The sequence below is a fragment of the Acipenser ruthenus genome, chromosome 4 (genome assembly GCF_902713425.1).
Source record: "Acipenser ruthenus chromosome 4, fAciRut3.2 maternal haplotype, whole genome shotgun sequence".
In the NCBI taxonomy this organism is placed as follows: Eukaryota; Metazoa; Chordata; class Actinopteri; order Acipenseriformes; family Acipenseridae; genus Acipenser; species Acipenser ruthenus.
The window spans coordinates 1,193,859-1,221,756 of NC_081192.1; the positions used below are offsets into that span (position 1 = coordinate 1,193,859).

Below are 27,898 nucleotides of genomic sequence, written 5' to 3' on the forward strand. Positions count from 1 at the left end.
TTGGCGACGGGGGCGTCGACGCAAAATAGGGGGGGTAGAATGTAACAGGTGGGACCGCGGGAACCAGGAAGTGTTAATTGTTGGCAGTATAAATATCGGCACCATAAGGGTGCAAGAGAACCAGGTAGTCGATGTGCAGCTGTGTTTTGGTGTTCCTGTGTTCCCGTGGTTCCCCCTGTGACGAGGTAAGCCGGTTGCACTATTGTTTTGCTCCCTCTTAATTTTTATGTGCAGTACTCTTTTGGTGTCCTGGTTTTATGGTATTGGTATATTGTAGGGCGAGTCGGCGGATATTCTTTTGGACGTCAGTATTCCGGACTCTCCCGAGGTAATGGAAACTGTGTTTTCAATGTAACTGCTGCGTTAGATTTGTTGTGGTGGTGCGGCGTAACAAGGTTTCTTTTGTTGTTGTAGGAAGTGGAACGCCGCCAGCCACTGTTTCTGCTAGTTGTCTTTCCCTGTGTTTATCTTGCACATTGTTTTTGCTTATTATTGTCCCTTGTTTGTTTTAGTTTGTGTACGCACGTTTTTATTTGTCTTTACAGTTTTAATAGTATCGTGCAGCGTTTAGCTAGCTTTTAGTGTGTGTCTATAGGAGCTGCGAGGGAGAGCGTCGCTATTGTAGCTGCTCTGCTCTACAGAGCATTGAACGTTTAGTCAAGTAAGGTGCTGGGTTGTGTTTTCTTTTTGAATTGTGCACTATTATGTTTGGTGTGGTGATTGTTTAGAGTTACACTTTTAATATATTTACTTTAATAATTCACGTGTGGTTTCTTTTTGTTTATTTTATCACAGGTGGTGGTTGACTGCCCTTCTGGGCTTTGGTGGGTGGAGCAGCCAAATATTTATTAATTGGATGGATGTTTCTCTATCTCTCCTCTAGGTGTCGCTGGGGACAATAAATAAGCAATTATTCTATTGTGCAAGATATATGGTTAGGATTGTGTGTAATTGCACTGCAGCAATTGTGGGTTTTAGTGTTGTTGTTGATAATAAAGATTTTGTTGGCACAACCAATTTCCATTCTTTTGTCTTTTCATTTATTTGAGAGGGGCTCTGTGTGGGGTACCCAAATATTGCTGCTAGATTAATAAGGTTATGTGAGGTTCTATTTCTCGTTAAACTATAGATGGCGTAGTCTGCATCGCGACCTGTACAGTTAAATAGAGAATCGGTCGTGGACGCCACACTAACACAATTTGTCAAGGAACCGACTAGAGGGGAGGCATGCCTTGATTTAGTCTTTTCAAATAACAAAGACAGAATAACTAAAACAGAGGCCAGAGAACCATTGGCAAACTCAGACAACAACATGGTCTCATTTGAAGTGTTTTTTAAAACCCCAAACGTAATGACTAAAGCTAAGGTTTACAATTTTAGAAAAGCAAACTATGAAGGTATGAAACAGAGACTAACAGAAGTAGATTGGAGTCAAATAGAGAAAATACCCACTGAAAAAGGATGGCTGTTTTTATAAAATGTAGTACTAGAGGCACAAAACAATTACATCCCAAAAGTAGACAAATCTAAATCTAAAACAAAATGGCCAAAATGGTTTAATAGATCAATTAAAAAAATATTCAGCGAAAAAAAGACACTTTTCAGAGCATTTAAAAGGGGCCAAAAACAAAGTAGACAGAAAGAGTACTCGGAACTGCAAACACAAGTCAAAAAGGAAGTTAGAAAGGACAAGAGAGAGATAGAAATCAACATTGCTAAGGGGGCTAAAACCAATTCCAACATGTTTTTCCAATATTATAACAGCAAGAGAACATTCAAAGAGGAGGTTAAATGTCTAAGAGACACAAATGGCAAAATCATAGACGAAGAAAAAAATAGCAAATATATTAAATTATTTCTTTTCACAGGTTTTTACAAAGGAGCAGATACTGTGTGTGCTCTCATTAGAATCAATTTCTACAGTCACTCGTATTCGATATCCCTTTCAAACCCCTACTGTATGCTTGTATTGCTAATTTAATCAAATACGAGGAGGAGGGGTGCGCGTCTGTGTGTGAAATAGAGAGAATGTAGATTACGTTGTTGCATATTTAAACCTATAACAAACTTGTAGTAGCTATTAAAGTGGTATTCTAGTCTGTTCAAAAGCGCAGCACTCGCTCGTAGTACAAAATATTTATAAAAGTCTTCAAATTATTCATCTGACGACCGCTTGACGGCCAATCTCCCACGCCAATCTTTTAATCTAATAAATATTTTGTACTAGGAGCGAGTGTTGCACTTTTTGAACAGATTCGATTTTATTATTTTGGATGCACCTCGACTCGAGTTGGTTCAGAGCACAGACGTCAATGAAATAAATATTGACATTGCTATAGCCTAATGTTATAACTGTTACAAACTTTTTTTTTTTTTTTATCGCAATATTGAACATTTGTGCAGTATATGCCCCTGAAGTATAAATTCTCATGCTGGAATTTGCAGAGTATGAAATTAGCAATATCCACGGTCCTATTATACGCACATGGTACTTACATATTCAAAATGCATTACTGTATGCTTTCAATTATATAGATACGAATAATGATACTGTAATATGTATTTATAATTATTTTTGGTCAGTGGTAGAAGTCGAAACACACACAGAAAGCTCCTGAAACCTCGTCACAGTGGGAGTGGGGCAAAGGACCTCGCTTCCAGGCAGAAATTGATTTTAAAGAATCTGGAATTCTTAAAGCCATTTCCTGTGCACCGTCATAATGAAAGCAGTTTGGAAGCAAGTAAAATATATTTTTTAATGAGAATATTTTTCTAGTATTTAATGTTTTTTCATATCATTGAGAAATATTAATAACAAAATCTACATAAGCCAATTGCGCGTCCAAATGGATCTTCTCAGCGTTTTCTACTTTTATCTGTGCAAAACAATGCACAGACAACAGCGATCGCCTCCTCGATTGAGTCCGTGATTCTCCCAAATGATGTCTACGATTCTGCAATGAAAATAGGCGCAGTCCGCGACAAGATATCTCGTATAGTGTGTGTAGCTTGCAATCCCCCGATCTACAGTGAGAAGTCGTAGTTTAATCGGTACGTGTGCGTGGCGCTGCTTCTCCCGATTGAAAACATCGTGTAGTGTAAACCTGGCTTTAGGTGAACGATGGGAATCGGATCAGAGTCCCCATTGAATCGGTTCTTTTGATTCACCCTATGAACAAGCTTTGTGGCGCACAGGAGTCAAGTTACCAGCCTATCGAGTGGCTGATTTGTTCGTTGTAACAAGGAAACCGGGTTGTCTCTCAACTCATTGAGTGTTATGAAACGGAAGACCGTATGTGCCACGTTGGATCCAAATTCCCGCTTACTTAGTGCAAGATAAGAACTCTGTATGAGCCAAAATGGCGTCAGTAACAAAATGGCCTCCAGACCATAGCTATATATCTATGATCCACACGGTGTGTACTTTCTAGAGAGCTGCTTCACGCTGTCAGAAAATCAGTTTGTGCACCATAATTATTATTATTTTTTTTTTACAGTTCTTCTTAGTTTACTATGTGTAAGTCTGCCAAACAAAAAATAAATAAAATGAATCACTACTAGTTGTAGCCTATGTGTGTTGCTGAATAAACACAACGGATTAGTTCCACAAATACCACTCGTTCAAGCCTCTCTTTGTTGTAAAAAACAATGAGTGAGTCCAAATGTATAGAAAAAAAACAAGTAAGAAATGCAATGGATTTTTTTTTTTTTAAAGATTAAATTCGATCGATACTGATTGCTAAACAATGCTAATGATTCAAACTCTTATGTTATCTCCAGACTATATTTAATTTAATGTTTATAACGTGTCAGAACGTAGGTCAAGTGAGAGTGCTGTTTTTCCCAGCTTTGACAGCTCTTCAGTTCAATTCAATTCAATAAACTTTATTGGCATGACAGGAATAAACAAGTTTTGCCAAAGCAAAATTAACATACAAACAGACAGGTACAGTCTATAAACAGACACAATAAAAAAAAACAAAAAACGATTTTCAGTGCAGGTTCATTTGTTTCTCTTAGACTGTGGCAGGCAGTCACATATTCAGCAGCTAGTGCACATGTTATCCCCACCTCTCCTGAAAATATTTGTAGTTTTTCAGTTTCTGTGAGGTGGGTGAAGTCACTTATGTGCCTCGTGAATTTGGGTATGAATGTGTCCCTGAGCAGCTTGTATTTGGGGCAGTGCAGTAGGAAGTGGAGCTCTGTCTCTATGTGGTCTAACTTACAGTGCTCACACAGTCTCCTCTCTCTGGGTCTCCATGTGGCTCTGTGTCGACCCTTTTCGATTGCTAATGTGTGGTCGCTCAATCTGTATTTGGTCAGTAGTTGTTTTTGTTTTTGGTCTTTAACTCTGACCAGATATTCTGCCAGGGCGTCTGGTCTGTTTAAACTCTGCTAGCACTCTAATTTATGCTGTGATTTTACTTGGCTCTCCCAGTGTATCAGGTATTTGTTTTCCAGGGCGGTGGTTATTTTAGATCTCACTGGGGCCTGATTAGAGCAGCTGTTCTGAGGCTCTGTGATGCTGATCTGGTTCTCCTCACAGAGCTTCTCCATCATGTAGTTGATGGTCTTTTTATTTGAGTAGCTCTCCTGGCTCTTCAGGGTCTTGCACTGGTAGGATTCGGGGTTGCTTTGGTTCAGGTGGCTCCAGTACCTCAAAGCTGTCTTTTGTATAGTGAGCAGTAAGGGAAGACGTCCTAGCTCAGCTCTACAAGCATTGCTTGGAGCATTTCTGTGCAACTGCAAGATGTTTTTGCAGAATTCTAAATGTAAGATTTCTTTTGGACTTTTGTTCCCATTACTGTATTCACAATTTAGAGTGGGACCCCAAACTTCACTGCCATACAAAAGGATTGGTTGTATAACTTGGTCAAAGAGTTTGATCCAGACCGTGATTGATGGTTTTAGGTTATGCACCCGTTTCTTTATTGCATGAATGGTACTGCTGGCTTTTTGTCTCAGTACACAGACATCTGGGTTAAAGCTCCCTGATGTACTGATCATTAGTCCCAGGTAGGTGTAATTTGCTGTGTGCTCTAATGTTTTGCCAGTGAGGGTGAACTGGTATTTATTTCCCTGTATCCTGGCTTTTTTTTGGAAAATCATAATTTTTGTTTTGTTCATATTTATGTTTAAAGCCCATGTTTCACAATACTGCTCCAGCAGGTTCAAACTCTGCTGCAGCCCGTGCTCTGTGGGAGATAACAGAACCAGATCGTCAGCATAGAGCAAGCATTTAATTTGAGTGTCATCCACAGTTATTCCTGGGACAGAGGACTGCTCCAGCACTGTAGCCAACTGTGACAGGATGTGAGTGACGTGGTGCAATAAATACAATGTCCAAACCAAATTCTCCCAAAATGTCCATGATTTATTTAATAAAGTTTATGAAACAAAATAACAAAAGAAAAACACTCCTAATCCACGATCCTCCGTGCACGAAAACTGTGCTCTGATATTCCAGGGATTGTGGTGAGTGGTTGGTGCCGTGCTGTGAGGGGAGTGCTCCAGGGATTGTGCTGGCTCAGTGGCTGCAGCCCCTCGCTCCTACTCCTCCGCTGTAAAGACAAACACAGACAGCACGTAACACAAAACAAAACGAGAACAGCTCCGGCTGGTGGCTCATTTCTCTCAGTGCAAAAGTTCAGGTATTGACGTAGCTGCTTCCCCTTTGTACCCAGCAAACTCCTCCCTGCAGTCAATGCGTCACCATGGTTTCTGCAATAGAGGGCTGCCCCGCAGCTGACTGCAATGGAATCGTCCGGAGTACTTGCAGCTACGTGCCCGTCCTAATATGGTCACCTTCCGGTTTCCACCTACCACCGAGGTGGCAAATCTAGGAGGCAGCATACCTTCCCCCTTACACAGCGCCCTTTCTAATCGGGAGGGAGATTTGCAGCATCGATCCTTTCTCTCTTTATCACACCAACTCATCCACATAGATGTTACACCCTTGTCTCACTCCCCTGCCCTGTGTGAAAAACTCGATGAAACAAGCAAACACTTTTCCTTTGCTGGTCTGATTGACATGCTTGTTCATGATGGCCTGCGGGGTGTAAATGTGGTCTGTAGGGCGGTGCTTTGGTAAGAAGCCTATCTGGCTTTTACTCAGCACGCTGTGTTCTGTCAGAAAGTTCAGTTTTCGGGTGTTAATAATACTGCAGAATACTTTCCCTAAGTTACTGTTTACACAGATACCCCATATAATTATTCGGGTCTAATCTGTCTCCATTTTTATAAATTGGTGTAATGAGCCCTTTGTTCCAGATCTCTGGGAAGCAGCCTGTTCTCAGAATGATGTTAAACAGTTTCACCAGGGCCTCTTTCAGATGGGTGTTGCTGTATTTTAACATCTCATTGCTGATGCTGTCGAGGCCACAGGCTTTCCTGGCTGAGAGGGACTTCAGTTTGTCTGTCACCTCCTGCAGGGTGATTGGGGCATCTAGAGGTGATTGATTATCTTTAATAATTCTTTCCAGGTTTGCTAATTTATCAAGTAATCCATTTTGATTTAGAGTTAGATTATTTTTTGGGATTGGTTTGTAACGTTTTTCAAAATATTCTTTCCAAATATTTCCTTTAAGGATTGCCAATTCCTTGTTACTATTACTGGAGTTCAGATTCTTCCAGTTTGACCAGAAATAACTATTATCAATTGATTGTTCAAGCTGTAATAATTGTTTGCTCACATAGGCTTGTTTTTTCTTTTTAAGTGTGTGTTTGTAGTGTTTTAAAGTTTGACAGTAATTGAGTCGTAATTCTTTATTTTGTTGGTCTCTATGTTTCAGATTAGATAGTTCTCTTAATTTGTTCCTCATTGCTTTACATTCCCTGTCAAACCATTTTTCTTTAGGTATTGTTTTCTGGATCTTAATAATTGTGTTTGTTTTCCTTAATTCTGATTTGTCTGCTGCTATTAGTAACATTTTGCTGAAGTCTCTCACAGCCAGATTGACTCCATTTGCATCAGTCTGATAGCTTTTATGTAAGAAATGGTTTAACATGTGTTTGATTGTCACTGTTGATGATTTCCTGGTATTGTAAATGGCTGGTTTGTTTCCATTTATAGGTGGGTGGGAGTTTGTATAGATGTGTGTGTTGTGTTTACACCAATGTTGGGTTGTGCTGACCTTTTTAAAACAGCACTGTCTGGCTGTGGTCTGACAGGGTGGACTGTGGCCTGACTATGAAGCTGTTAATGAGCTGGGGGTCCATGTCAGTGATGAAATAGTCCACCACATTGCAGCCCCGAGCACAGCTGAAGGTGAACCTTCCTAGAGAGTCTCCTCTAGTCCGGTCGTTTACAATGTACATTCCTACACTTCTGCACATCTGCAGCAGCTGTTTCCCATTCTTATTGACTACACTGTCATAGCTGTTTCTGTTTAGTGTGATAGAGTCTTGGTACAAAGGAGAATTTCCAAAGATGTACTTATTTCCCTCTATTGTTATAAAATCATTTTCTCTGCCTGTTCTGGAGTTCAAGTCTCCACACAGCAGCACATTCCCCAGTGTGTGGAAGTGCAGCACCTCTGACTCCAGATTGTGGAAACCTCCTCATTATAATAAGGGGAGTCGGAGGGTGGTATGTGTGCCGCACACAGGTAGAGATCTCTGTGCATTTGGAAAATGCTTCCTTTCACCTTTAACCATAAATGTGAAACTCCTCTTTTTACCGGGCTGATGGAATGAGAAATTTCCCCTTTATACCATACAATTATGTCGCCTGACTCTCTGCCATGTTTGATTTTCGTACTCTTTAGGGAGGGCACTCTGAGCTCCCCATACCCCACAGGACATTGACTAGACACATCTGCACTGAGCCATGTTTCACAAAGAATAATTACATACCTGTCTTTTAAACTATTTACAAAACCAGGGACTGAACTCTTCATTCCAAACACTGAAGAGCACAAGCCCTGAACATTCCAGCTGCTGATTTTGAACGAGATCGTTGCTACTGATAGAACTGTTTATGGTGAGAAGTTGTGAACACAACTGTTTATGAACCGTTCTAAAGAGTTCTATTATTGTTGTTGTTTTTATTATTATTAGTACTGTTTTTTCTGAGAAGTGTAAATATATACTCTCCAGAGGTTTTCTGATCTTGATATTCAAAGGTTAATGTCAGAAGATGACTGGGAGTTGATGTATTCACACTTGTACATGCTCATACACACACCTTATAGACACATTAGCTAGTCCATTGCTCACCCTTGTTGCAGCCTATGCTGTTAGTAATCTGGAGCAGATCATGTGAAGGAGTTGCTTGATGTCACTCAGTTCGGAAGTCGTTGAGTCCGCTGGACCTGAAGCTGCTGCTGCTGCGTATCTCTTCTGGTGGTATCTGGGGGCGGCGCTGGGACTGTTCCTGAGGATTGGAGGTGGGGGGGTCTGGGGGGCCGGGGGGGTGCTGCTCCTGGTGAATCCATGTGCAGATGGTGTGGGTTCTTGGGGGCCTGTCCTTCCGAGCGCTCTGTATCTCTTTGTGTGGCGGGCTGGCATTGGCTCTCTGCTGGTCCTGGCTGGGTCCTTGATGGTTTTTGCAAAGATTTTCATCCCTTGTTGGTTGAGGTGGACTTCGTCATACAGGTGTCTGTGCTGGAGGGCGTGGTGATGAGCTACGTGCACACTGGGGAGGCAAGCACAGCTGTTTGAGATCTTCCTGTTAATCTCATGAATACTGTGCTCTGGCACATCTTTTCTCAGCAGCAATGTGGAAAGAATGATTTTGGCTGCAGGGAATCGCTGTGTGGCCAGTTTGACCAGTTGTTCCAGTGATTTGGGCAGATCTTCTGAATGCTGCGGCAGATCATTTGTCCCAGTGTGGATTATGATGTATTTTGTGGCTACAAACCGTGGCTTTGCTATAATCTGGAATGCTCTCTCTGTATTGGGGCATCTGATTTTAGTGATTCGCTTTCCTGGAAACAGCCGCCTTTCGTCAAGGTAGCGCCCGTTGGAGTCTATGAGAATCACCACGTCAGGCTGGGGTGTTTGTTGAAGGTTTTGGGGGTTTGAAGGTTGAGTCTGTTCTTCAGGGGATGGGGTTGGTGCCTCGTGCTCTGCATTGTCTATGTCTGTGTTGGTGTTGGTTGTTGTGTTTCTTCTCTGCTGTTGTGTGGGGTTCACAGCGCTGTTGAGAATGTCCCCTTCTGAGGACTGGGATTGCGACTTCCCCTTTTGTCTCTCTACAGCAGCCAATGCTGTCTCTGCCTTTTCAATCTGAGGCTGAATCTGACTCTCAGTCCTGGTTGGTGCTGTCGTGCTGCGTATATCTGTTTGTGCCAGTGTGTCTTTCAGACTCTGCAGTTCTCTGTGGAGGCTCCAGGTCTCACTGAGCGGTGCCTTCTTCTGGAGCTCCTCTCTGACCTTCTTCATGCCGTTCTTCAGACGATCGTTCTCTAACTGCAGCTCACTCACTTGAGCTTTCAGTTCAGCCAACACTACTTTATGTTCATTTTTTATTTTATTGATTTCGTCTTTTAGCTGTTCTATACTTTCTCCTTTGTTTAGTTTGGCTGTGACTGATTCTCTGAATTCAGTAAACTCCCTCTCCAGGTCTGACAGGCAGTCTTTGATGGCTTTCACAGGGCTGAGCATCTTTGGTGACAGACTGGGGGTTGGCTGGGCAGTGTTCCTGGCAGGCTCTGTGCTGGGTGTGGCGTCTGCAGCACTACAGTCCGCACCCTGTCTGCCATGCTGTGTGCAGTCAGTGCGCGGCTTCTCCTTGTCAGCCTGTTGCTTCACTGTCAGGAAAGACTGTTCAAAAGTGTCTAGGCTGGCCTCGTAGCCTTGTATCAGCACAGTGCCATTGTGATAGATATTGCATGTAAACACAGTGATGTCAGGGTCTGTGTCTTCAGTTATCACTAATTGTCTGCCATTGCAGATGCCTTTTCTTTTAAAGTGCCTGAATGTGTTACACAGAGCTTTGAACCAGGCGGCTGGCTGCTCTGTGAAGAACACCAGGTTTGTTTTGGTCCTGGTCTCTCCAGATAGGGAGAAGTCTGCCATTAGTGTCTCTGGGCTGTCTTTTAAAAGAGCATTTTTAAAGGTCTTCCTAGCCTGTACAGTCCTCAGCTCTGCTGGGTATCGTATTTCAAAGCTCTCTGGACCCCCCTTTGCTAGTGGCAGTTGGTTTGGAATTCGATGTCACAGTTTCTGCAGCCAGCCTGCAGGGATCGGGGGTTTCCCTCCTTTTCAAACTGCCACCTTCCATCTCAGGCTTCATTCTTATACAAGATGTATTTGTTGTGTTTTTATTTTATTTTTTAGTATTTAATACATTTTAAAGTCAGTTTCCTTGCCCCTTACTGTAGAGTAGCTGTAGAAAGCAGGCTTACCTCAGTCACGGTTTAGACCGCTATCCTCCTGCTTCAGTATTTCATTGGGTGCTGATTTGTATTCTTTCTCCTGTACACGGCACTCTTTTCCTTCTGTTGTCTTATTTGTGACGTCTTCTTAGTTAAAAGTAGTAAAATATTCTTCTTTAGATTTTTATGTATAAACCATTATCATTTTATCACAACTTATGACACAATAAACAAAATAATAAGTATTTATAGAATCATCTCTGCTCTTCTCATTTAAGATTTCATAAATATATAATTGAGTTGTTTGTTGATCAGCTGGAATGAACTGCTGCTCTATTGATTAAAGAAAGATTGAACAGTAACCCTTGTCATCAACTGTTATCATTGCATCGGTACTGTATGTATTGTACTAGCATCAAAATGTTTGATTCTTTTACAAGTCATACAGCTTGAATAAATAATTATTAGATGGTATTTGAACTAGTCACAATTTTAGTATTTATGTTTGGTATACTTGATGTGAAAATGGGTCTTACATTTTCTAAAGATTGGTCTTAAAAAGTCTTAAAAGGTCTTAAATTTGCTCAGCTGAGAGCTGCAGGAACCATGTTCAGTGTAATATTGTTGTAGCTCAATTTAGCCAGGACGTGTCGCCACAAGAGGCACTCATCTGGTGAGCCTACCTCTGGTGAGTGCGCAGTAATAAAACGCTTCAAAGTGAAAGCAAACTTACAGATAACACATTCATTAATGCCTACACTTTTTATACTGTGTCTAGTCTGCACCATGCCTTTTACATCCTAAAGCCCTGGACACACGAGCGCTTCGCGTCACTTGGGGGTTATTTTTGATTCTGCACTTTCCTTTGAACCACATATAAAATACATTACTAGAGTGTGCTTCTATCATTTAAGAAACATTGCGAAAGTTAGATCATTATTGTCCTTGGATGATGCAAAGAAATTAGTACATGCTTTTATTTTTTCTAGGTTAGATTACTGTAACGCTTTATTCTCTGGACTTACAAGTCATGCTATATCACGTCTACAGCTAGTGCAAAATGCTGCTGCTAGAATGCTAACTAGAACAAAAAAAAGGGCTCACATTACATCTGTGTTGGCATCATTGCATTGGCTTCCTGTGCATTACAGAATTGATTTTAAAATTCTATTACTAGTTTTTAAAGCACTGATTGGACTATCTCCACAATATCTAAATGATATGCTAATTCCTTATCAGCCTGAACGCACTCTGAGATCTGCAAATGCTGGCCATTTATGTATTCCGAGGGTGAATGGTAAAAGGATGGGAGAGGCTGCTTTCTGTTTTAATGCCCCCACACTCTGGAACTCCTTACCCCCTTTTATCAGAGATTCACCTTCAATTGCAATCTTCAAATCTCCATTAAAAACATACCTTTTTAATATAGCTTTTCCATAACATTTTTATGTTTTATTGTTACTTCTGTTTTTAATAACTGTACTCTTTCCTTACTGTTTACTATTGAATTTTTGTATTTTTTCTTCTGTATGTAAAGTGCTTTGAATTGTATTGTGCATGAATTGCGCTATATAAATAAAGGTTTATTATTATTATTATTATTATTATTAGTTTGCATTTTTTGTTTTGATGCGCAGTAGACAGTGGAGACAGAGGAAGTAGAGATTCGTACTGTACATACATTTCCATGGCTGCGCTCAGTCGTTGGCCCCACTACAGGATTAATCATGTCAGTAACTTTTAATATTGTACATGGTGCGAGTCGGTACTGCTTTCGCACCTCCTCCTCATCAAAAACTTCAAGTGAATTTTTTCTGTCTTTAAATACCCGAGGTACACGTGTTTGTCAGCAGTGGCGAATCAGTCGTAATTCCTCCATTTAAAAAAAAGTAGGATAAAGCAACGAATTGAGCTTAGTTTGAGCTGAGATCCGTTTAGTGCAACGCAACATGCTCAAATGAAGATCAAGATCGGAGCCTGGGTCCGGGATCTGATCTCGTCAGTACAACTGGCCCCAGATCTCCTATCCACACCCTGAAGGACTCGTATACCGACACCTCCCACCGGCCTTGATCTTATCTGCTGTTTGATGCCAGGCCAGGGACCGTCTTCAATAAATACATGGGACAGAAGTTTAATAATGCAATCTGGTTAAGTTTCAGAGTCATACGTTATTGATAATCGTTGAAAATGACAATAACAGAATCAGTGTTGTAACTGTAAGAGACTGAAGCACAAGCCTACACCGGTACTGCGAGGTGGTCATGTTATATTTGGATTTTACACTTTTGTCATGAATTGACCTGAAAAAAGAAACAAGGACCATGGGTCACAAATGGAGATTAGATAAAGGGGCATTCAGAACAGAAAATAGGAGGCACTTTTTTACACAGAGAAATGTGAGGGTCTGGAACCAACTCCCCAGTAATGTTGTTGAAGCTGACACCCTGGGATCCTTCAAGAAGCTGCTTGATGAGATTCTGGGATCAATAAGCTACTAACAACCAAACGAGCAAGATGGGCTGAATGGCCTCCTCTCGTTTGTAAACTTTCTTATGTTCTTATGTTCTTATTTGTTTTCATAATATTTAACTTACAGTAATAAAGGCCAGTGTGTTTTTTTACCTAATAATAATGTGCTTCAGACCTCTCGAGCAATGGTATATTTATACAAACTAGCTTTTTTATAATTAAAACCACATTTTCTATCTCTTTTTTTAAATTCTGTTTTTATCGAATTCTGTATTAGACTGTATTTCATTGAATGGTTTAATTGCTCTTTTTGTGTGTGGGATCCTTGTGATGAAAGGCGCTATAGAAATAGGACTTGTTGTTAATGCCCATGTCTTAGTCCGGAGGCATTCTGGACAATTAAACAAATATGGGGACTGCTATAATGATAATTATTTTTCATATTTAAACTATAGAGAAGGAGTAATATTTTTTTGTAGGTTTAAGACGATCAGACCCCTTTTAATGCCCTGTCCGGACACTTTTGTCTTGGTCTGGCAGCATTTTAATTGATTAAAAAATAGGAAGTTAGTCATTACATTTACGTTAATTCTTTTTAATTTGGAGTCATAGTGTGGTATAGGGTTGAAGGTTTTGCCTTGATCTGGTTTTGACCCACTCCCCTGTAGTTACTGGAATGAGTCATAGTGTGGTATAGGGTTGAAGGTTTTGCCTTGATCTGGTTTTGACCCACTCCCCTGTAGTTACTGGAATGAGTCATAGTGTGGTATAGGGTTGAAGGTTTTGTCTTGATCTGGTTTTGACCCACTCCCCTGTAGTTACTGGAATGAGTCATAGTGTGGTATAGGGTTGAAGGTTTTGCCTTGATCTGGTTTTGACCCACTACCCTGTAGTTACTGGAATGAGTCATAGTGTGGTATAGGGTTGAAGGTTTTGCCTTGATCTGGTTTTGACCCACTCCCCTGTAGTTACTGGAATGAGTCATAGTGTGGTATAGGGTTGAAGGTTTTGTCTTGATCTGGTTTTGACCCACTCCCCTGTAGTTACTGGAATGAGTCATTGTGTGGTATAGGGTTGAAGGTTTTGTCTTGATCTGGTTTTGACCCACTACCCTGTAGTTACTGGAACGAGTTCCTCCTGTTTTAATTGAACATTTTGGTCCAGTATTTATCTTTGTAGATATAGCCTACTTAAAATCATTACTATTTCTATTTGCAATCCTACCACTAACGGGACTGGTTTATTTTGAATTGCAATCTGAAGGTGTACAATATGCAGGATACTTCATCAGCCGTACCATTCAAGATGCATGTAAATATATCAGTGTTGTTTATTACATTGAAAACAAACCGGACCTTGAAAACAGGATAATATTCTTTTTTTTTTTTTTTTATGAATATTCCCTCCCGCCCACGGTGATGCAGCAGACAATAAGAAGTCAGTATTTATTTAACAGTGATTTGAGTTGATCATACTGTGGCAGAGTGAGAGCTCAGCCTGTAAATGTTGTGGTGTTTGTGTGTGTTTTGGTGGTTGTTGGCAGGGATGGGGTTAATTCCTGTCCCTGCCAAAAACATGTGAGAAGTTGGGAGCAGCCCCATCTTATAAAAGAAGAGCTCAGGGATCCATTGAGACACTACCAGGGAGCTGGAACCAGAGAGGAAAGGAACAGTGATTTGTGATCCTCGGCTAAACAATACAGCAGCAATGTGGAGTAGTGGTTAGGGCTCTGGACTCTTGACCGGAGGGTTGTGGGTTCAATCCCAGGTGGGGGACAATGCTGCTGCACCCTTGAGCAAGGTACTTTACCTAGATTGCTCCAGTAAAAACCCAACTGTATAAATGGGTTATTGTATGTAAAAATAATGTGTAAAAAATAATGTAATTGTATGTAAAAAAAAAGTTAATAATAATGTGATATGTTGTAACAATTGTAAGTCGCCCTGGATAAGGGTGTCTATTAAGAAATAAATAATAATAATAATAATACATGTTGGGGTTTTGTTTAACCAGGAAACAGCTTAGCTGTCCGTTATGGCTTATTACTGGTATTATTCAATGTTTACACTTCCACTTGGTGAAATGATTAGACGCCATGGCATTCATTATCGTTGCTATGCTGATGACAAACACATGTATCTGCAGACTAAACCTGATGTTTCTTTGGCTGTTTCTGTACTCAGTAACTGTTTAGCTGATATAAAAACTTGGATGCAGCAACATGTTTTGCAATTAAACTGTAATAAAAACAGAGGTCATGTTATTGGGGTCTCCCCATCAGGTTAGCACAGCTGGTAATCTTACATTGGTTATTGATGGGGGTAAAATCAGTCCAACCTCTGAAGTGACTACCCTAGGCGTGAGGCTTGATCCTACACTTTCTTATGAGGCTCACATTAACCTCTGAAGTGACTACCCTAGGCGTGAGGCTTGATCCTACACTTTCTTATGAGGCTCACATTAACCTCTGAAGTGACTACCCTAGGCGTGAGGCTTGGTCCTACACTTTCTTATGAGGCTCACATTAACCTCTGAAGTGACTACCCTAGGCATGAGGCTTGATCCTACACTTTCTTATGAGGCTCACATTATTATTATTATTATTATTATTATTATTATTATTATTATTATTATTATTATTATTATTTATTTCTTAGCAGACACCCTTATCCAGAGGGACTTACAGTCATAAACAAATACATTTCAAGAATCACAGTACAAGTAATAATACAATTAAGAGCAAGATAAATACAATGACTTTGGTTCAAGCAAGTACAAGTGTGACAAAATACAATTCAATAATACAACAGATAACAGTGTCAGTGATAGTTACATCAGGATATAATTAAATACAAAATACTACAGATTAAATAACACTTGGCAGATTACAGTACTCTAAAGTAGAGGATTAAATGCAGTAAAATAGGGGGCAGATAAGAGCAAGTAAAGCGCATTTAAGGAAGGGTGATAAGTGTCCCAGGGGAAAAACAGAGGAGTTCTACAGGTGCTTTCTGAAGAGGTGAGTGCCTAGGTTAGTCACTGAAGTGACTAACCTAGGCATGAGGCTTGATTCCACACTTTCCACAATGTCCTTCTTTCATTACAAAACATTGTTCGCTTTAGATCATTATCTGTGCCTGATGTTGAGAAACTAATACATATCTTTATTTCATTGAGGTTGCACTATTGTAATGCTCTGCTTTCTGGTGTCTCTTCAAAACTAATTCATAGGCTGCAGTATGTACAAAATAGTGCTGCACAGGTTTTGACGAGAACAAGAAAGCATGGTCACATATCCCCAATCTTAGCATCTCTTCATTGGTTGCCAGTACAATGTAGAATCGATTACAAGATCTTGCTGCTGACTTTTAAAACCTTACACGGCCTAAGTTCAATCTACCTTAAGGACATGTTCTCTCATTATGTGCCGCAGTGGAGTTTGCGGTCTGCTAGTTGTGCTCAGCTGCTTGTGCCTAGGACAAGGCTGTGCACTCTGGGAGATCGGGCCTTTACACAAGACAAGTGAAGAGAGTCCTGCATGTAGCAATCTCACCTCGGGTTTGTCACACATACTGTGGGAAGTTACGAGCGACCCTGAACCAAGCTGTTGGGTCTGAAATGGGGTTTGAATCATATACAGTAGCTCTGTAAAGTCATCTAGCTGACTTATTCTTGGGTTTAAGATACTTTTCACTGTGTTATATGACCTCCAGGTACCCACTATTTCTGGGCAGGAAACTAAAACCAGGTTTTATAGTTGAACTATTTTTACTTAGCCCCCACACACCTAAGAAATTTTAGAACGAGAAAAGGCCATTCGGACCATCTGTGCTCGCTTGCTTTGATGCAAGCGTGGTCCGTTAGCACTCAGGAGAGGAAAAACAAAAGAAACCTGAACCAGGATAGTAGGGGAAATGAATCCTCTGGGAATCCGTCGCTAGACAGACCGCCCTTCCTCCAGGCAGCTAGCTAAAGGTCTTAATGTGGTCACAGAGAGGGTTATACAGTGTTGTTCATGACAGCATCCAGTCTATTCTTGAAGGATCCGATAGTCTGCTTCAGCAACTCTGTCCGGCAGCCTGTTCCAATGGTTCACCACCCTTTCTGTGAAAAAGCTCCTTCTCCCCTCGGTTCTGAATATGCCCTTCTTCAGCTTCCACCCAGGGCCCCTGGTTCTGTTCTCTATGACCTGTTTAAAGGAATTCTCAGCAGCTACTCATTCACCCAATGACAAGTGAAACGCAGGTGCTTTCTGAGGTACTACAGCAATGGAAAACACCCAGCGATCATACAAGGCTCCGTCCACATCTATATAATGATTATATTCAAAAGAACGATTGTGAAATCAGCATCACTAGTGTTAATACATGTTTATAAAATAAACAGGGAAGCTGCAATCATGATAGTTCTTTTGGACCGAAAGAAAACTAATCACTTTCCCAAGCACGCTTTCTTGGTGCTGAAAGAATAACTCCCAAAACAGAATCACGAGTACAGCACGGTATCACAGTACATACCGTTGGTATGTAACATAGACCAAGCCAGATACTAAACATCTACCTGTGTAATGCAGGAACGCTTTACTTTAATAGACACATACAGCAGTATATCAACCCTAGATCAATCAAGCAACAGTTTGCACCTCCTTACCTTGCATTCACATAGAATTCAATATCAAAGACTCTGCTTATACAGTAGTAGGCTAGGCTACTGTGGCGGAGTGTCCCGCCACTATATATTTGTGCACTGTTTTTGTATTATTGTTTGCGGCACGGATAAAAGCGCCGCGTATTTATTATTGTTTTTGTATTTTTAAAAACCTGGTGAGGATGCGTGACTGATCAGCTACTGATTATTTAACTAGCTGACAGTCACGCATCCTTACTAAACTCGTGCAGACTGTGGCCGAGGGGTAATAAGAGAATTAACAGCTAGTTAACCCCTCGGCAAGAGTATAAGAACCTGCAGCTGTCCGTGCTGCGGGGAGGAGTGTACAGAGGAGAGTACGGGGAGCGGAGAGAGCGAGGAGAGAGGAAACACATTTAAAAACAACTGCTAAGTATCGTGCTGGTGCTAAAACCAGCACGCTTATTTGTTTGATTATTTGTTTGGCCAACGCGCCCTTTGGTTTTGTTGTTTGTTTGAATCTTTTGTTTTGTTTTATTATTTAATAAATACGCTGAGAGCAGTAGCGTTCAGCTTCACCCGCCCATCCATTGTTTTGTTTCTGGTACTTCCTGGTCCGTGACGTCACCACACACACCACTCAACAACTGCTCGACCATATATGGTGTCCTGCGTGGGACCAGGAAAAGGACATTTTATTTTTATTTTTTTCAAAAAGTGTTTTTTGTGTTTTGAGGGAATATATATATATATATATATATATATATATATATATATATATATATATATATATATATATATATATATATAAAAATAAAAATGGAAGGCTGGAGAAACGGCTGCGGGGAACCGGAGGACCTCCTCAGTGGTCTGGAGGACCAAGGCTGGTGCCTTGCTTGCGGGGTGTACGGGCACACGGTGGCGATCTGCCCCTTCCAGGATGAGGAGGAGGAACCGGCTCAGGAGAGGAAGGTGGGGAGAAGGAGCAGGAAGAGAAGGGGGAGAGGTAAGCTGCAACAGCAACAGCAGGAGGATGATGATGGCTGGGAGGTTTATAATGCGAACCTCGTGGTGGAGTTGTGCCCTGGCTGTGGGGCATATGGGCCCACGTTGGCCATATGCTCCACGCAATACGAAGGGGGGAGCGCAAGCACCCAGTGCCCAGAAGGGGTGAGCGCGAGCACCCAGCGCCCAGAAGGGGCAAGCACGAGCACCCAGCGCCCAGAAGGGGGAGCGCGAGCACCCAGCGCCCAGGCCTCCAGCAGCAGAGGAAGAATACCTGCTGCCTCTGTCTCCGCCACCTCCACCGCTTCCACCAGCAGGAGCAGAGCAGCAGGAGCTGCCTCTACCTCTGCCTCCTCCACCGCCAGGTGCAGAGCAGCGGGAGCTGCCTCTACCTCTGTCTCCTCCACCGCCAGGTGCAGAGCAGCGGGAGCTGCCTCTACCTCTGCCTCCTCCACCGCCAGGTGCAGAGCAGCAGGAACTGCCTCTACCTCCGCCTCCTCCACCGCCAGGTGCAGAGCAGCGGGAGCTGCCTCTACCTCCGCCTCCTCCACCGCCAGGTGCAGAGCAGCAGGAACTGCCTCTACCTCCGCCTCCTCCACCGCCAGGTGCAGAGCAGCGGGAGCTGCCTCTACCTCCGCCTCCTCCACCGCCAGGTGCAGAGCAGCGGGAGCTGCCTCTACCTCTGCCTCCTCCACCGCCAGGTGCAGAGCAGCAGGAACTGCCTCTACCTCCGCCTCCTCCACCGCCAGGTGCAGAGCAGCAGGAGCTGCCTCTACCTCCGCCTCCTCCACCGCCAGGTGCAGAGCAGCGGGAGCTGCCTCTACCTCCGCCTCCTCCACCGCCAGGTGCAGAGCAGCGGGAGCTGCCTCTACCTCTGCCTCCTCCACCGCCAGGTGCAGAGCAGCAGGAACTGCCTCTACCTCCGCCTCCTCCACCGCCAGGTGCAGAGCAGCAGGAGCTGCCTCTGCCTCCGCCACCTCCACCGCCAGGAGCAGAGCAGCAGGAGCTGCCTCTGCCTCCGCCACCTCCACCAGCAGAGGGTGAATGCCTGCTGGTTATGTCCCAAGCGCCGTGGGAGGACAGCTTACCGCTCCCAGCTCGACCAGCAGAGGGTGAATGCCTGCTGGTTCTGCCTCAGCCTGTTGCTCCACATCGCCCGGGGCTGCCTGTTGCTCCAAATGATTGATGTTAAACTTGTCTGCAGTTCCCAGGGTGAAATGTATCTCCCTTTTTAAATATAGGAACAACATTGCCAGTTTTCCAGTCCAGTGGGGTGGCTGCTTTATTTAGATTTGTTGAATATATAACATATTGGTTTAAAAATGTGTTCTCTAATTTCCCTGAGGACCCCTGGATTGATTCCATCAGGCTCTGGGGCTCTGTTTATTTCAAGTGCTGTGAGCTCCCTTAATACTTCATTCTCTTCTATAACAAACTCTGGTAATGATGTTTGTGTACATTCTGCTAACCTTGATATATTGTACAAACCCTCCTTTGTAAATACTTATATAAAGTATTGATTAAGTACGTCTGTGATTTGGTAATCTTTAATCAGCAGCAGCAGTTTGGAGTAGTGGTTAGGGCTCTGGACTCCTGACCGGAGGGTTGTGGGTTCAATCCCCAGTGGGGGACACTGCTGTTGTACCCTTGAGCAAGGTACTTTACCTAGATTGCTCCAGTAAAAACCCAACTGTATAAATGGGTAATTGTATGTAAAATAATGTGATATCTGTATAATGTATATAAAATAATGTGAATCTGTATAATGTGAAATAATGTAAAATGTGATATCTTGTAACAATTGTAAGTCGCCCTGGATAAGGGCGTCTGCTAAGAAATAAATAATAATAATAATAATAATAATTACCACTGCTGTCATGTAAACTACTCACTTCATCTTTCAGTTTCCTTTTAACGTTAAAATATTGAATATAGAAGAAAAAAAACTCCTTTTGTTGACAAAATATAGTTCTTAACAACCACACCTGGGCAAAGAAAAGGTATAAAGGTAGTGGAGGCACAACAAACTTAACTTTTAACCACGTAATAGTGCAAATAGGCTATATAAATAATCTGCAGACATTGACAATGGCTTTTTGTTGAAACTTTGTCAGTCGGCCAATTTTACATTTTTCCAGAACTTTGTGCTGAATATATCAGGAAGTTGTATATGGATCATTCCACAACAACTTAACCAGAAAAGGGCCATTTTGTTGCCCAACCGTCTTAGATTTTGCTAGAAAAATTCATGTGGGCGTTCTCGGGCCCGCTGAGCTCAGAAATACTAATCTATTTTTTTATTTTTTTATTTCCCCTTCGAGCTATGACCTGGCAAAGGTCAACCTAAAGTGAAAAAGTTGGCAAGTTGCTAGACAAGGGGATGCGGGTCCTAAAATGTTAGTATTGCTGTAAGAACCCTAGAGACCACTCTTCTAAATATTGTGAAACGCTTTTGGTTTCAAATGGGGGGGGGGGGGGGGCTCCAGAAAATCTACATTCCACACGCAAGTTCATAACCCCTCAGCTTCAAGCTAGTGCCACTGGAAGCACACCCTGTCACTTTATACTCTAGATCTAACCCCAGACAATGCAAAATTGAAGAATAACGCCAGTTCGGTTAGGACTATGTGGTACTTTAGCCTCACCAAAGTGGCCATAGGAAATGCTTGAATACATGACAAATGCAACTTCAAAAATCTGCCAAAAATGCCGCGGATACCAAAATGTTTTGCTTGATTCTTGTAGATCTCATCTATTCAAAAATATCTTTGGGTGATTTTTTGGAGCCCCGCCCCCACGCGAGTTATTTCAGCCTAAACTTGGTAGAAATACCAAAAGTTCAAATTTCAGAGGGGGTTAATGACCAGTGGGGGGACTGGAAACCAAAAGTGTTTCCCAAAATTTAGAAGAGTGGTCCCTAAGGTTCTTACAGCAATACTTACATTTTAGGACCCACATCCCCTACAGGGTAAAGGGTTGGGCTGAAGTTCGAATAAAACTTGTCAGTTACCCCTCGTCTGGCAATTTGCCAGAAGTGAGTAGGGTTCTCCTGGTATTTTTTTTCTCGAAAGCCCTATTCATTATGAGTCGAACGAGGCGCTACACATGATGGTAGCGTCTAAGTTGAGTCCAGAGTAATTTTTCTGGTCATGGTCACTTTTTCACTTTAGGTTAACCTTTGCCAGGTCACAACTCGAAGGGGAAATTAAAAAACAAGCCAAAATATTTTTTTTTTGCATTTCTCAAACGGTCGGGCAACAGCTCTGGTTGAGTTGCTATGGAATGACTCATGTAAGATTTGCGAAAGCCTTTCCAATTTGAATTTAAATGTACTCGCGATTATATCCCTTATACACCAGACAATGGCTTTTTACAAAACAAAATTAAAGATTTCTTATCTTCTATCCTGTTTTCATATCTATTTATATCTGTACAAAGTTCTGAATCAGATGCATTGTTATTTCAGAAATATTAATTGTATTATGTCCTTTATTATTATTATTATTATTATTATTATTATTATTATTATTATTATTATTATTATTATTATTGTTAGTATTGTCATCCACAAATTATCTATATTTTAAAATCTCAATAAGAAAAGACGAAACAGAAATATAAATGTTTGAATTTACAACAGAATAATCTCGAGCATAGAAAAGTAACAGGCAATGCAATCTAAAAGAAAACGCAGACTTTTTCAAGGACACATTGGACTTTTAAACAAATTTTTCTCTTTTCTCATTCTTACTTAATTAATGATAACTGATCTCTGACATGCAAAAGCCCAATACAGATTCAGATTCGTGTGCAGTTTGTAACTGAAGCGTTCTATTTCGATTCTTGTTCTTCCTCGAAGATTAAAATCACGCTTGTACAACAGCAACTAATGTGGCTCCTCCTTTTACTTCAACAGCATTTTCAACCACGTGATGGAAACCAAACAAATGTGATAGTCTTGTCAATAATGGTCTTTTCTCGTGTGTATTTAAATGATCTCAAGAGGTGAACAAGCCATTGTTTGAGGCGTGGCCAAGATTATAGCCAAGCAACAAGAAGAAATGAAAAAATGAACACTCTTTTCATCACAAAAGTCAAATATTTGGATGTCGGAAAACAATGACCCCTCAATAGTATTTAAGGCAGATCAGGCAGGCAGTTCCTATACTGAGACTGAAAGCGACTCCTACAGATCCACCATGAAGACCGCACTTGCTTTGCTGCTTCTTGCTTTCGTTGGTAGCTGTGCTGGTAAGTTCAATTTAATAAGATAATGTCTACAGCACCACGTTGTGTTTGTATACCATGCTCCACCTGAGTGCCTGTGCTTACTCTGTTTTATTATAGCGTTGCCTGGATTTCAGCCAGACACTGATAGAATTGAAGAGCTCTAAATTGATGCTTCAGTGACTGATTGTTTATTCAATATCCAGGGGAAGGGAGAGAAGCAAGGCACACAGGAAGAAGGGAATGCAGTTCAAGAGTTTGAAAACCCTGTATTAAACCCTATGCAATACCATTAAAAGATAGGTCAAATATAATATTCACTTTAAGCATCAGTGACATAATGCACATTTAACTGCATTTAAAATGTACATGTATTTATTACCAGAGACCAGCAATTGCTTTTGTTTTAAATAAAAAAAACATTGTTGTGTACATTTACTATGCAGCTGTCTTTTCAGTGAAAATATACAGCACTGAGAATCCTTACCCATGATTTTATTATTTTTACTATAACATGCCTACCATAACACAGATGAAGGGATCAAGTTCATTTGTCTACTTGATATAGTTTTGTAAAGTTTCGCCAGTGAAGGTTCTGTATGTAACAAAGTGTGCCGGGAGCTTGTTCATTAAAATGTATTTATTCAAGTACTCTGCTCTATATATGGTAAAATAGGACCACATTTTATTTACAGCATATCTTGTTGATTTTTCTACTTCTTTTCTGTCTTACATTTTGTTGGGAGATAATTAATTTAATCCACTTGACAAGTAGTGAGAGGGTTTGGCATTTTAAACCGAGCTGAAGCAAATCTGAAGCAATTTAAATAAGTATATAATGACATAATCATAATTTTAAAAAATCCATTGATATATATATTAATCTATATATCTCGTATTACCTTGAATTAACGCCTCACTCAGATACCAGCTTTAATAGACGCCGTCCTCGAATAAACATCGCTCTCAAAGAAACATAAAGGGATTTTTTTTTATCCCTCCTCAAAAAATAAAGAAACGCTCAACTCTGCCTCTGTACATGACACCCCCGAAGAGACTGCAACCTCAATCCAGCATGTAATACAAACTAATGTACACCCACCTTAGTAAGCAAATGTTATTTTACAGTACAGTCCCGACAGACAACCCAAGATGAACTACTTACAGCACAGCAGTCCTTCACGTCCCTTTTTTTCCAGCAGAGTTCAGTGCCAGCACAGCAGGGGATAAAACAAGGGCTGTCTGTTTACCTCGTCGTCAGCTTGGTTAAACTCAGAGGAACTTCGAGCGTTGCCGGTCACTCAAAGCACTGTCCAAAAGCTGGCCGAAGGTATCTTCTTGTAGGGGTTTTTGTTTTTTATTCAATTGGAATTTTACTCAGTCCTGTACAATTTTATATATATATATATATATATATATATATATATATATATATATATATATATATATTAACTTGGTTACTATCTATCAGAGAAATTACAAACAAGCAGGTAAATTACAGTGATTAAAAAAATAACCAAGTAGGATATATTTTAGTTTTAACAGAAATTAAACCGATATTCAGAGGTAATATTTTTCGTTAATAAAACAACTGCACCACACTCAACTACCGTTCTCTCTCCTCTTCTTGTCCCGCCCCATAGTAACCAATAGATACACACCACGCTTAGGCCACGCCCACCGCTTGGGGGAAAACAAACCGGTGCCTCTCATAGGGATCCACTGAAATCCTGCTTATTTTCATAATCGATTAATACATATTTAATTTGCTATATTAACTTAAAACGTAAATAGTATGTCCCATGACTACTTTAATTCATTGGGCCCAGAACACCGGACCAGATATATTAAAAAACTTAATAATATAGGGTTTGCAGACTGTCCCTTTGCATTGTAAAATGATTGCTGGGGGAACGACCCAACAAGCTGACCTGAGGTGACATATCCAGACATATATAGCTACTTATGTACTGATTTCTTTGAACTTTTTATAAATGGCTTTGTGCTTTTATCTGCCACGCTAGCTAGGTCAAAACGAGTTTACATTAGTTAACGAGCTAAGATACTTAGCGAGCTAGTTAAACCTAACTAGCTAAAGTTATGTCCTACGAGTCGACGTTATCAGATATACACCAGCTTACTGAATCTTTGATTATGAGGTCTCTTCTATAGTCATGTTTGCTCATGTTGTTACTGCTATCACTGTTTTTAGGGATTTATACAAGTTTGACAATGAAGAACTATAGGTCTCTGGATGCCCACAATTTCTTCGTCAGCGGCTGGGTGCAGGTTGTGTACCATCACAAACCTCCTCTTCCTCTGTAGTTTCTCGGCTATTTCATTGTCAGGTTTTCTTTGACATGGTTACAAACTAAAGGGACAGCTAGCTAGTTAAACAAGTCTGACATTGTTGTCATGTAGCTAGCTAAGTTAGACAACTCTAACATCGTTGGCTTTGGTATAGTTTAGTCTACATACATAGCCTGCAGTCGATAAATTGTAAAGTTATTTCTTACCAGTGACCAAGTGTTTGCTGCACACATAAGCATATCAGTTATAAAAATGACTGTGTTAATCAAAACACAATAGGGACTAACTTAAAAGATAACTTAGCGGGTGGCACTTCCAAAATAAAATTTAAAAAAAAAACTTAATCATAATTATTAAACAAATAATCCATGATTCTTTATGCTACAGTTTTGTACTTCATGCTACAGTTTTGTAATCCATACTCACATCCATGTGAGTACAAAACCGGAACGAGTTAACAATTTTACTGTTTCTGACCGGGTCAAAAAATCAAGGGTGAAAACTCGGACAATCCCAGTTTTTCCAGGATGTCTAGTAACCCGAATTTTGAGTAAAAGCAAACGTTATAATATAATGTTTTTCAAATGACGATCATCGAGATAATACACACTATATATTTTCCTTTTCATCGAGATAATACGCGCTATATATTTCCTTTTCATCGAGATAATACGCGCTATATATTTCCTTTTCATCGAGATAATACGCGCTATATATTTCCTTTTCATCGAGATAATACGCGCTATATATTTCCTTTTCATCGAGATAATACGCGCTATATATTTCCTTTTCATCGAGATAATACGCGCTATATATTTCCTTTTCATCGAGATAATACGCGCTATATATTTCCTTTTCATCGAGATAATACGCGCTATATATTTCCTTTTCATCGAGATAATACGCGCTATATATTTCCTTTTCATCGAGATAATACGCGCTATATATTTTCCTTTTCATCGAGATAATACACACTATTGTTTTTCTTGGCAGTGGAAGCCCTGTTGTGCTACACGTGTACGGCCTCTGACTCCAATGAGGCCTGCAACAATAAGACTGTCCAGAACTGCACTTCTGCTGACGACACCTGCATGACCACCGTCATCACAGCGCGTGAGTAAAGACAACAGCAAGCATGCGTTTACCTCTCTGCCTAGTCACAAAACTGTTTGAAATGCGGTTTTCATTATTATTTTTTTTGCCTATCCCCATATGATTATGTTTCTGCCATGATATAGTTTCCATTGTAAATAATTGGATTGTAATAGATGTTGGTCAGTCCATGGTTTAGGCACTGAGCTTTCAAACCCTGCTCCTCCCCCATAGCCACTACAATCAGATACAACCAGAAAAGTAAATATCGACGACGATATAGGAGTTGTTGTAGGAACATAGACTTTAATAAAATAACCCACCTATACTAACATTAAAAAAATGAACTCGCTTGTATTTATGCAACCCACTCCTGCTCCACGACCCTTTTTTAAACCTTACATAGCATCACCATGGAAACAGATATAACAAGACCAGCTGAGCCCTCCCAGGCCCGTTTTAAAGTTCTGTTTATTTTATGTAAGTATACAAAGAGATTTCTTTGAAAGTCCCGATCCACGCTACCATATTCATATTTTTCCAATCTTGAATGATTATAAGGAGGCAAGTCACCAATATCCCGGGAGGGCTAAGCCCCGTTTTTATTTCCTGGGGGTGAGTAAGCCCCGGAGCCCTCCGATAGTTGCCGGCTTGCATCATGGCCTAGGTAGGTCTATCTCTTACTTGTGCCTCTGCTGCAGATGTTTAACAATGCCAGCCTGTTTTTGTCTCTCTGCAGTTAAAGTTCATAGCATCACAAAACTATGTACCATGAAAAGTATCTGCGACACTACAGCTGCAGCCTCCAATTCTGAGGGAAAAGTGACGTGCTGCAACACGGACCTGTGCAACGTGAATGGCTCCACCACTGCCAGGCTCAATGTGCTGCTTCTGGGGGCTTCAGCAGCTCTGCTTTTCCTGGTCAGCAGGATCACAGCGTAAGGACAGCAGCACCCACCGCTATTCTTCATTGTCCTTTGGAAGAGTGTCTGCGTTTTTTCCCTTGCATGTTGAAGTGTGATATTATGATATTATAAACCCCTTTCACTATGAAAGTGCTGTGCTTTGTGTGGGTGTGTTTCTCTGTTGATTTCCACATTGATGGGTGTTACAGTATATAGTATATGATTTAGCAATTAGATACACTGAAGTTTCTGCACTTTTTTCTAATAAATATGAATTTCATAATGAAATGAAAAAAATATATATGATATTGTTGCGGGTACTTCCCTGTGAAAAAATATATTCCATATTTATAATTAAAACATTTTAAATACATATTTGTGCTAGATTAATTGTGGTGTTGTTATTTTTTAAAAACAGTAACTCAGTAAAACATGCAAGGGAAAAAATGCTATAATATATAACGTGCATCGTTCAGTATGTGCTCACAGCACACAGGAAAAGACACACGTTTGTTAGGTAGGCCATCCTTTAGCCTGTGGCAAACGTTCTCTCATACTGAAACATGCATCGATTTTATATAACAGTGAAAAAGATACACAAAGAGAATCTGCATAGTTCAGTTCATATTCTAGTAACCCTTTAATGGCCATTTCTGTATCACATGTGATACAATGCTTAGCCAGCCTCTCTATATTACTATTTTTTAAATCCACAACCCAGAATTTTGTCATATGCAGTACATTATGGGTTGTCGGACAGGAAAGAAGAAGTGTTTCGTCCAGAAACACAATCTAGTTACATAAATAAAGTAGCTTCTCTCATTAAAAAAACTTCATGGCCATTACAGGGTTAACACATCCTCATTTAATGCAAAGGGACAGATGTATCACAGAGTATTTTACCCCAAAGTGTAATTTGCATAATAATATTCACCATAGAAA

General features: G+C 40.8%; 1 protein-coding gene across 3 annotated transcripts; it reads left to right on the forward strand.

Annotated features, from left to right (window-relative positions):
- On the forward strand, positions 1–27,306 carry LOC117399369 (prostate stem cell antigen-like). Of its 3 annotated transcripts, XR_009326754.1 has the most exons (4): positions 1–185; positions 278–328; positions 25,953–26,072; positions 26,791–27,306. XR_009326754.1 is itself a non-coding variant. In XM_059021281.1 (3 exons), the coding sequence occupies exons 1-3, from the start codon at positions 22,622–22,624 to the stop codon at positions 26,991–26,993; spliced, it is 375 nt and encodes a 124-aa protein (XP_058877264.1). In that variant the 5' UTR covers positions 22,568–22,621; the 3' UTR covers positions 26,994–27,288. The 3 variants fall into 3 exon arrangements, 1 of the variants encoding a protein (XP_058877264.1); XR_009326760.1 differs by lacking the exon at positions 278–328 and having other exon boundaries at positions 4–185; positions 26,791–27,301; XM_059021281.1 differs by lacking the exons at positions 1–185; positions 278–328 and adding an exon at positions 22,568–22,673 and having other exon boundaries at positions 26,791–27,288.
- Positions 27,307–27,898: the final 592 nt, after the last annotated feature.